Below are 11,773 nucleotides of genomic sequence, written 5' to 3'. Positions count from 1 at the left end.
TGAATACCGTCAAACCTGGCGGGCTGTTAGCAGCTGTTTGCGTGAGATCACCTTTTTAAATCCGCTTTGTACACTACCTGTGTTAATATGGCTTGGTTAGTACTATACATGACATAATTACCAGGTAGTTTACCGTAAACAGCTGAGTAAACTTTTTTCTCGCGAATAAACAATCTGTCAACGAGTTTTAGTTGTGTGTGTGTCTATTACAGTTGAAAACCATACATACATAGTGCACTAAATATTTTGTTGTTGCGCAACTGCCACTACCTGCACATGAATATATCTTGGTATCTTGTGTGAAAAACGATGCTGAGTTGGTGTATTCATATGAAAACCACTTCAGGGAATCAATGGATATGATATCAATTGCTGAATACAAAAAATTGATGTAAGTGATGGTGTAGCATTACTTTTCGTTATTATTTGCATAAATAATCGAAATAAAATTAGAATAAAATTATTTTCAATGGGTTTTTCTTTGTTTATTAGGGCGTGGAATAATCAATAACGTTTTGGTACTAAAACCAATAACGGTCTGGTGCTAAAACCAATAAAAGACTGGTATTAAAACCAATATCAATTCGGCAATAAAGCTAATACCAAACGGTATTAATCATTTTATGTTTCATCCATACCACCCGTTATTGTTTTTGTAACAAACGGTGTTACTTTACTATCAATACCGTATGGTACTGAAATGAGCACGTTTGGTAACGACTTTTCTCTAGGTGAACGTTTTCCACACAAGAGCCTATCATGTTTTTGATATAGAATGTCCTTAGAATTTATACTATTTCCATTTTTACCGCTTTCTAGTATTTGAACAGATTTTTACGCACTCAAATGGTTTTGTAAACATTTTTATTTATTTGTTTAACAAATATTTTATAATGGCTTCAATATTTTAAGTACATAGTTCAACAACACTTCTGGCGCGATGACAAGAATACAAATGTGACGCCGTCAATTCTTATTAGCCTCCTTTGTTTAGTATTGACATGACATAATTACCAGGCACCGTAAACAGCTGCGTACAATTTTTTCGCGAGTGCACTATCTGTCAACAAGTTTTGGTTGTGTGTGAGTACTATAGTTGAGAACCATAACACACACACAACGAAAAATGGCGCGAACTAGTAACATACACGAGATCAGGGTTGCACTAATCACTGATTTTGATTGATAGTGCACTCAATATTTTGTTGTTTGGCAACTGCCACTACCTGTAAATTAATATACTTGAGTATTTAATTTATATTAAATGGTATTAAAAATCTTTGCCAATGACGCGAACAATATAATACCAGGTGTTAATGGCAAAATACCGTTATTTTTCTATCAGTGTGCATTCAATTAAAAAATTGCTGAAATCGGGACTATAAAGGATTTGTATGGCGTTTTTACTGTTTTAATAAAACTTAATAATAATATTTCACATTAATAAAAAACTTGTTATTTCATTGGATTAAGCTGCGTATAAAACATGAAAAATATTGCAAAAAATTATTTATATATTTTCTTAATGGTCCCAGGCTTTTAAATAAAAAGAAAAATTGTCGATTCCATTCTGAGCTTCTCTTCTTTGCCGGCGACACCGTCTGCTAAGAGTATTATTAACAATACAATTTATATACATGCATATTTAAAATTAATCGTAATAAATACCAATGCATTTTGCTTGCAATATAACGAAATTTAGATCCAAATGCGTTATCTTCCAGCACCAGCGCCCAAGTCAATATAATCTCTATATGGATAATAAAATATTAAAATAAGAATACATTAATAATATATATTTATAAATACCTTGTTTACATTCTAAAAATTCCTCCGAGTTGTTGAGTTTTTCATTCTTTTTGTTCACATGTGGCATTTTTCTGCATTACACTTTGTTTCACAATAAATCTGTTTAACTTTAAAATTATAATAAGAAATTACATTTTATGCGGAGATAAAAATCACACTTTTAATTTTCTTGATATTTTTTTTGTCTAACCATGCGACAGTGTCTGTATGTGACAGAAACTAGACATACATTTGACTCATTCGCACTTCTTTTCGCAAAACACATGCGTGAAAGGGAACACAATATAACCTTGGTCAATACACAATTTTTACCATCAAATAAAAATTTAATACGTACAATTAAAAATGTGTTCAACGTATGCCCTGTTTATCAATCACCTGCCGCGATACAAAAAATACCGAATTTCTTTCAGTTTTTTTGCTCCTGCCAGGATTCACTGAATGAGGTTAAGCCAAGCAATCAGCCGACATACAATTTTTTTTAATTTTTGCCAGTACTTGCCATTGAGGATGTTACTTCAACCCACTTTTATTTTTGCTCACACTATCGGAGTTTGGGCGACCCCTTGGATAGAAGAGAAGAGAGAAGGAAATAATTCTCTTTTTACATTCATTCTTTGTTTACGTTTTCTTCTATATGATGGCATTTTTAATCGGTAGATTTGATATCTTTAATGATGCTCATAGGGCCTATCCACTTTATGTCTTCGCATGTGACCAAACCTTCTTATTAGTGAAACCTGGGCTTCTGCACGTGGCAATGCAAATAAAAACTAGAATGTCAATTTGTGGGAATTTCTGCCCCATCCCTATAGCGCTGTATCGTTGATTTCGTTGTTGTTGTGCAAGTAACGCTACCAGGATTTTCTGAATAAGGTTAAGTTAAGCGATCAGCCGACAGAAAATTTGTTTAATTTTTGTCAGTCAACATTTTCTCTTTTTACATTCATTCTTTGTTGTTCTACTAGTTGATGACAAATTCAATCGGCAGATTTGACATCCTTAATAATGTTTATGGGGCCTATCCACTTGATGTGTTCGCAAGTGACCTAACCTTCTATTAGTGAATTCTGCGACGCTACCTTATATAATTATACAATGTCATACGACTCACCTTAACTAGGCATGCCAGATGATCAGGATTATCCCGAGTTGCGAAGCCAACCCAAATATTGAACGAATCGGAAGTATAAATACGAGATAGTTTCCCTTGCGCAACTTAAGTCAAATCCCTTTGTCCATGTCCGTCTGTTTGCCCTAAGCACACTACTGTTTTCACAAATAACGTATCGGACTGTAACTTACTACAATCATGTTTTGGCCTACTTTATTTTATTTGGGTTAGCCTAGTTTATTTTATCTGTTTTCCTTGAAGTTTAGAAGGATGAGTTCTTGTTATTGTAGCCACTTGTCTATATGTGGAGGTGGCGATCCTCGTCTAGCACCTATAGGTGAGCAAGCTCGTTCCGGTCCAAAAGACCGATCGTCGCGGGAACATGGTTGTCATTAGTTATTTAAAGGCGCCAATAACTCGCCTTGTCTTATTGAGCATCATGGGCACTCAGTATTTATGCAAGAGCCGGTGCCAGCCGGCCTCTCACTGAGACTCTCCACTCGATACCGCTGAATGTCCGCGATTGCAATTGCAGCTACTCCGTATAGAGCATTCTACTAACCGCAACCTGTGGGCGCGCTCGGTAGCTCGCAGCTAAGCTTCTCGTGATAACAATTAACATCACACAGATCGGACCCCAAAGTTCCAGTCTGTGTGGTGCTCATAGTTATCCCGTTCCGGGACAATGAGTTGTATTAGCCCATTCCAAATCAGTGCCTATTATGGAAAACTTAGGTCCAACTTTTGGCTCGATTTATAATGGAGGCCTCTTCTGTCACAATAGACTAAAATGGCATAAGCGAGCCTGTTTGGTAGCGGGACTGCCACTTTAACCCAACCTAACTACCAGAAATGTTTACACGAATCCATGGTGGTAGGTGGTAAGATATTTTGCTCTGCCGATATTAGCCCCTTTTTACTTGGATTTTGGCAATAAAACTTGCGTTTTGGAGAACTCCGACATATACTATAGTGTTTCACGACTTCAAGCTTTAAGGACACGAGCCTAACCCCAAGACAACATGTCCAGAGACAACTGACAAAAAAACCAACCAATCACGCGTAAATACAGGCGGCTAACAAACACTGGTATTTCCGCTTCGCATGCGCTCAGGAGGCTGAGATATTATTCAGTGCCCTGAACGGGAAAACATGGTATGTCCAACCTCTTTTTGGATACCCCAGAAATGTCTCCCTTGTCCACACTACTCCTTCCTTAACTTAAGAAGAACAAGTAATAATTTCTTCTCTTTCTCTTTATAGGCTGAAGTAATTTCCAGTGTCTGGTGCCTCAGTCCTTTTATTGACGCCGGTGCTGGTACGTTGATGCCGACGATCTCTCTCTTGCCTATCTATCCGTCTAGTGGTAGTAAGTATATGTAGCTTGTATGTTTGGTGTTTTCCCTCAATAAAAGGTAAGTTGTATTCCTGTTCTCGTTTATTTGTAGTCTTCCGAGGGGCCTAACACTGGCACGGCGAACATTTACCTGCGGCAATGGCTTCTCTAGCAACCCTCAAGTATTCCTCTGGCCCTAGGCTGAGCTCAACATTTTGCTGAGGATAGCGCCTGTCGTTCTGCGTCAATCCGAAGAAAATTAAACGGGGTAAAATAGATGTTTGCGTGCCTAGCCTTTATAAAAGATTTTTTAATTCCTTTTTTCTACTCTTTTGTCGGCTGAAATTAGTGTTCGCCCCAAAAGGTTCTACTTGTTTGTAGGAGTCTTCGTGTGCGTCCAGTAAGTGTATGTAGGAAGAAAGGGCTACCTTTCGGCTGACCAGCGCCTATGCGTTCACCCAGTAAGCAAATGTTCCAGCAATGGACAGCAGAGGTGGAGGAGATTTATTTTGTATGTCCATATGATGCTTTTTCTTACCCAATACGTGGTTTCTTAAAGTTTATTCCCCTTTAAAAGAGATAAATAAAAATGCACTACAAATTAATTTATTTACATTATCGTTTATTTGTCGTTGTAAAAAATAATTTAAAATTCCTAGCTCTATTGTTGGTGTGTTGCATTAGACTTGATTAAGAATAGTTAGACGTTTCATGCTGCGTTCAATCTCTGTTATCAAGAAATAGGTTTTCCGTTTGTAATTGCTTCCTTATAGCACCAACTTGCGTAACAACTTTTGGAGATGTTGCGGATATGGTAATTGTTTGCACCGCAGGTATCTAAATATGCACATATATAAAAACAAAGACGTAAGTTTATATAAATAATAATATAAAAATTTGTTTTTAAGTTGCAATGATGGAAAAAAATTTGGCAAGCCTATGCCTGAGTAGAAGTGTGCGTTTGACAGCTGATCATTCTTTTTAAAATTCTCTATTATACTGTTCTTCAGTTGAAGTATTTTTTCGCGCTTTACATTAAACAAACTGCAGGCTTTTGGAATTTTATCAAGTTTTCCTGTAAATTGGCCGAATCTACAGAGAATCATATTCTCCCAAGCTGGTGTTGAGTTGCATAACCATCGTTGCCGTTGTTATTGCATTGCTATTGCTGAATTCCTAACTGGATATTTTGATATTTTTGTATTCCTCTTTGCGTGCTGTTGTTGTTGCTGTTGTGTTTGCTGCTTTATTATTTTTGAGCTATGCCGGGAAACAAATCTCTAAAATGTGGTTGCTGCGAGGAGCCAATAAATAAATCTGGGAGTGTGATGTGCAGACTGTGCTCCCGCTGGTTCCATGCCAACTGCGTCAAACTATCGGAGAAAGATTTACTTGCGCTGAGGTCTGTGAAATCAAGCGCCTTTATATGTAACTCGTGTGAAAATAATATTGGCACAAATGGTTTTTTTACTGACATATGCAGTTTGGAAAGAAAGCTGGATGATTTCATCACAAAGAATAATAGTGACCAAATGGCGATTAAAGATGCTTTGGATGATATAAAAACAGAGATGTCTACATGTATGAGTGGCATTAGAGCAGACATTGTTGAATGTAATAAAAAAATAATATCTGTGGAAACTTCAACATCTCTTAGGATTTCCAAGTTGGAAATGGAAAATAACATGTTACATCGACGTCTTAATCGTGGGGACATAATCATTGGTGGCCTACCCGGTGGAATTACTGATTTAGTTGGCACTGTTGTCTCATTAGGTGCTTTCTTCAAGGTTGACATTACTAAGCAAGACATAAACCATGTTTGCTACATAAGTAACCGAAAGTTTATTCTGCTTAAATTAAATAATGTAATGATTCGAGATGCTATTATGAGCGAATACTGGAAAACACGGTCGTTGAGGGTGTGTGACTTTTTTAATGGTGCTGGCAATGATGTTGAACGCCGGGTATATTTAAACGATCACTATTCTCCTGCAGCAAGCCACTTCAACATGATTTGCAAGCAACTACTTCGAAAACAACTGGCTGTTAAATACAGAATCTTGCACGGTGACAATTTGAGGGTCAAGTTATCGTTACATGATGGAAGCGAAGTTATTCGTGGTGTTGATGAGTGCGTTGCGCTTCTTGAGTCGTCTGGTGGCGAAACATCATAATCCGTTCTGCACGTACGTTTATTGTAATTCTTAGAGATTTGATTAACAATTTTTTTGGTAAATTTTTCTATTTTCGAAAATTTTTGAATAATTTGAATATTTTTGTATTTTTTTTTTTCTCTATTTCTGAACAAATGTGTAAATACTTCGATTGATTATGTATGTATATAACAAATAATTTGTTAGTTTTTTTTATGGATCTCATAATTTATAATGATCAGCTGCTTAGCAGTAATTTGAATTTAATATATTATATGAATTTAAATTTAATATATTATATGGGTTTTAGGATTTTCTTCGTTATGATTACAAATAGACCTAGTTTACTGATATTTCTCAATTTTTGGCTCCCCGCAACAGAAGATTCTTATACCTTTGATGTCTTCTAACTTAAACCTTGGTCCTGTTGTTAGCAACAACAATTTTATAAACTCAATATTGAGAGAATGTAATGACAAATTAAATGTAGCCCATTTAAATTGCCAGAGCATGAGACCTTCAGCTTACTCATCTAAATTTGATGAACTTAAATCGATTTTATATGAATCTAAGCTTGATGTTGTAGGAATTTCTGAGACCTGGCTTAAATCCCCTGTTTCTTCACGCTCTGTTAATGTTCCAGGATATACTTTACATAGAAATGACCGCAAGAATTCTAGGGGCGGTGGCGTAGGCATATATATTTCATCGAACCTTAAACATAAGTTGGTTTTTAAAAGTTCCATTTTGGGGATGTGTGAGTCTCTCTTTATTGAACTTTATTCTGGTTCGGCTAAGATATTATTTGGGGTTGTATACTTGCCTCCTCCAGGTGATTTTGCCACGTTTGAGGAAACTCATCGTGATCTTTTCATACAGTTTTCCAATATAATAGTTGTTGGTGACTTCAATTGCAACTTGTTCAATATTTCTTCTTCTTCTTTAGTTCGTTCGACCTGCTGTAGATTATGTTTATCCGTTTTGCACAATTCTAGGCCCACACACTTTGATGCAGTGCATGGCACCACAACCTTGTTAGACTTTATGCTCCTGAGTTCTAATTTAAGTGAACATTTATCGGACCAGGTTCAATGCCCTGCGATTTCTCGCCATGCATTGATATTTGCGGCTTTTGATTTTCGCATGAGTAGGACAGATCCCTTTGTGGAATTTTATGACTACAATAACATTGATATGTCTGGAGTTCTTAATTTTTTGGACAGTTTTAATTTCTCTGATATGTACATGTCTTCAGATGTAAATGAAAAGTGTACTATTCTGACAAACCTATTTGAAAGTCTTTTTTCTTTTGTTCCTGTTTTGAGGAAAAGAGTCGTTTTGTTTGGTGATGAGTGGATGAACTCCAACGATATTGTTTTCACTAAGTCTTTGAGGGATATGGCTTACTCTGAGTACCAATTGAACAGAACACCAGAAAACTGGCGAACTTTTTGCAGATATAGAAATAAAACTAAATCTCTAATTCGGAGAGAGAGACGGAAGTATTTTGTAAGACGTTTCGGTGGGCTTAATGCGGATGGTTTATGGAAAGTGCTTCGTGGTTCTGGTTGCATTGGTGATGATGCTTTCGTGTACAATGGCGACATAGATGACGTCAATGAATTCTTTGCGCATGGCGCGCAATCTAATTTGCATGATATTATTGATATCAATACTTTTTCTTTTAGTGAAGATGGATTTTCTTTTGATTGCATTGGTATTGATGATATTGCTGTTGCTATATCTAAGATTAAGTCGAAAGCAATTGGAGTTGATGGAGTTTCTGTGCAGTTCTTAAATATTCTTTTTCCTCATCTATCTGGTGTCATATTGGATTTGGTAAATGCAATTCTGACTTCCTCTGTTTTTCCTACTGCATGGAAAACAGCTCGTGTAGTTCCTATTCCGAAGAGAGCTTCGGTCAATAGCCTGGAAGATCTGAGACCTATTTCCATTCTGCCTGTTTTGTCGAAGGTTTGCGAACATATTATGAAAGATCAGATTCTTTTACAATTTACAAATAGAATTTTTCAAAACCAGCATGGATTTCGTAAAGGCCATAGTACAACCACTTTACTCCTTCAGCTTACGGACTCTATAAGAATGAATAACAATTTGGATAGATTTAGTGTTTTGGTTTCCCTTGATTTGACTAAGGCATTTAATTCCATATCTTATAAGATTTTAGTAGAGAAACTTTGTTCAAAATTCAATTTTTCTAATTCTGCATGCAGACTTATTTTATCCTACTTAGGTGGTAGGTCTCAATTTGTTAGCTTGAATGGCAATGTTTCCTCTATTCTTCCTCTGGCCTCTGGTGTTCCCCAAGGTTCGGTCTTGGGGCCATTGCTATTTCTTCTATACATAAATGATTTACCTGAATGCTTAGATCTATCTATTTGCACAGTTTTCTTATATGCAGATGATGTTCTACTTCTTTTTAATGGCCAACGTGATTGTCCTGATGCTTTGGAGATTGGAATTAATCGTTGTTTGGGTCAAGTTTGTCGATGGACCAGTACTAATGCCTTCACAATTAACCCGTTAAAGACTAAAGCCTTGTTGTTTGGAAATAATGTGTTTGATTTTCATCTTTTGTTGGGATATGATGAGGTTAGCTTTGTGGATGAGCTTAAGTGTCTTGGGTTGGTACTTGATAAGAATCTAAATTTTGGGGCTCATATTGACCATGTACATAGTAGAGTGTACTATACCCTGCGTAGGATATATTCTACAAACATTTATTTGCCTCTATGGGTTAGAAAACGATTGGCCCATGCATTGTTAATGCCTTCTATTAGATATGGTCTTGAGGTTGTGTCTGGTACTACCATAGGCAACATTCAGAGGTTAAGGCGTATTATTAATATCATTGTTCGATTTGTATTTAGTGTCCGCAGGCGTGAACATGTAACAGAATTCGTCAGAGAGTTTCTTGGTGTTTCCTTCGAGAACTATATCAATTGTACTAACCTGCTGTTGTTTCATAAAATAATTAAAAATGGTGTACCTTTTCCTTTACGCGATTTATTTACCTTCTCCCGTTCGGTTAGAAATACTCAAATTGTTATTGCTAGGATATCATGTTCTTCATACGAAAAGTCTTTCGCTGTACGTATTGCTCGGTGCTGGAATTTTTTACCTATTGATTTGAGAATTTTTTCTCATTCAAACAATGCTTTTCGATTGAAAATTACAGGTTACTTTAACTTTGAGGAATCCTGATTTCTGCTTTTTGTCCCTTTTTTAATTGACTTATTTTTTTCTTTTTCCATATGCTTTTGCTGCCGCTTCTGAACATGTGCCATTTTCTACGCTTGTAGTATTCTTTTTTTTTTCCTCTTTCATGAATGTTGTTGCTAACATCATAGGATTAGATGCTTTTCATTATTCCTGTTTTGTTTTTAATTGGCTGGGGAGCCTATAATAACCATTTCTTTTTTTTTTTTTGTAATCAAATAAGAATAGTTCATAATTTAGATTTTAGTGAGAGTTAAGTTTTATTTTTGTACTTAGGCATATTGTTACATATGCAATGCGAATTTTTGGCCAAATAGGCTTAGTGTTGCAAAGATGCGAATAAATAAATAAATAAATAAATAAATAAAAATTTTGGTTATTTTTTTCATATATATATATATATATATATATATATATATATATATATATATATATATATATATATATATATATATATATATATATATATATATATATATATATATATATATATATAAATCTTCCAGCGGTACTGGATTTGACTTCTACTTACATCCCATCGTTGCTTTAAGTTGGAGAAGAGATTATTTGGTTTTGGTTTTCCTTTTCGTACCATTTTCGGCATATCACATAAAATTGGTATAGCCAAGCTGTCTCCATTTAGTACGTTTCTTCGAGAATTCGCCGTAGTTTCGAGCGCGCGTCCATTTGAATAAAAAGTTAAATCTTTATAGTTTCTCAAATAATTCATAAGTGTAGTGTCCGTTTTTTGGCGCAATTTTTGTATATCTTTGTCATTGTAGTTATTAAGGACTTGCCGATCGTCGGGAGAGTTTTTAAGCCTCTTCTGGTTAATTTTTATTATTTCAGGACCCGTTATATTATTTGTAGTGACTAATTGCTTATTTAGTTGTGTTGAGGGGCTAGTTTCGCCATATAAATAGTTTGGAGAATGTTCTGCGCACTTTCCGCTTAGGTTATTCTGCGAAAAAATTTCCGTTCCCACACACAAGTAAGAGGTTTCAGTTTCCCCATTTGCAGCGATTTGAAAGGATGAGTCGGTCTGTACATAATAATTGAAAACAAAGATATAAATGTGTATCAAGCTGAACATGAAATTACGAGTACAAGGCTACCAACGGCTTAATTCACAACATGTGTGCAGTAATTATTATTGACAAAACTGTAATGGAGTGATGAAATTTTATTATTTATAGGGTAAGTGTACTAGTAGTCGGCCGTTTTGCCTTTAAATCACATACTTATCAAAAAAAAAAAAAACGCATAAGTTCGCCCGGGCCAAAAATTATATACCTAGAACCACAGATATATTTTTCATTTGGAGATCGGTAAATAAAACAGACGATAGCGGCGAAGAGGAGACCGCAGAACCAATCCCTAATGGTGGTATAGAACGTTTAACTCCTAGTCAGAATGAGGTCCAAATAGCAGTGACCCGACTAAAGAACAACAAGGCAGCAGGAACCGATGGGTCACCCGCTGAACTATTTAAGACCGGAGGCGACACGCTGATAAGGCGTATGCATCAGCTTGTCGCAATCTGGCTAGAAAAATCCATACGTGATGAAATGATACAAGACGGAATGTGCCAACTACAGAGGAATAAGTCCCTTACCCACCGCATACAAGATACTCTCGAGCTTACTGTGTGAAAGATTAAAACCTAAAGATAATGAGGTAATTGGGCCTATCAATGCGGCCTTAGGCAACAGGAGCCGACGGGTCACCCGCTGAACTATTTAAAACCGGAGGCGACACGCTGATAAGGCGTATGCATCAGCTTGCTTGCGCAATCTGGCTAGAGAACGCATATCTGATGATTGGAACCACAGAATACTATGTCCAGTACACAAGAAAGGAAACAAGACAGAGGAATAAGTCCCTCCCCACCGCATACAAGATACTCTGGGAGAAAGATTAAAACCTAAAGTTAATGAGGTAATTGGGCCCTATCAATGCGGCTTTAGACCTGATAAATCCACCCAAGACCAGATATTCACACTGCGCTAAACCCTGAAAAAGACCCGAGAAGGACAAATCAACACCTACCATCACTTCGTTGACTACTCGATACCCCTATACGTTCAAAGGTATTTCAAGCCATGTCTGAGTTTGGTA

At 36.3% G+C, this 11,773-nt stretch overlaps 1 protein-coding gene across 4 annotated transcripts in view; it reads right to left on the bottom strand.

Moving 5' to 3' along the window:
- Positions 1-4,860: 4,860 nt before the first annotated feature.
- Positions 4,861-11,773, bottom strand: part of LOC106092950 (uncharacterized) — a 31,438-nt gene continuing 24,525 nt past the window's right edge. For all 4 annotated transcript variants that reach the window (XM_013259908.2, XM_013259907.2, XM_013259911.2 and 1 more), the window contains 2 exons: positions 10,188-10,697; positions 4,861-5,096 (listed from right to left, as the gene is read on the bottom strand). In XM_013259908.2, coding sequence (XP_013115362.2) covers positions 4,980-5,096; positions 10,188-10,697 — 627 coding nt within the window. In that variant the 3' untranslated portion in view covers positions 4,861-4,979. The remainder of the gene's footprint in view (positions 5,097-10,187; positions 10,698-11,773) is intronic.

This window comes from Stomoxys calcitrans, chromosome 3, assembly GCF_963082655.1.
Source record: "Stomoxys calcitrans chromosome 3, idStoCalc2.1, whole genome shotgun sequence".
NCBI classification, from domain to species: domain Eukaryota; kingdom Metazoa; phylum Arthropoda; class Insecta; order Diptera; family Muscidae; genus Stomoxys; species Stomoxys calcitrans.
This window is presented reverse-complemented; position numbering and strand designations above follow the sequence as displayed.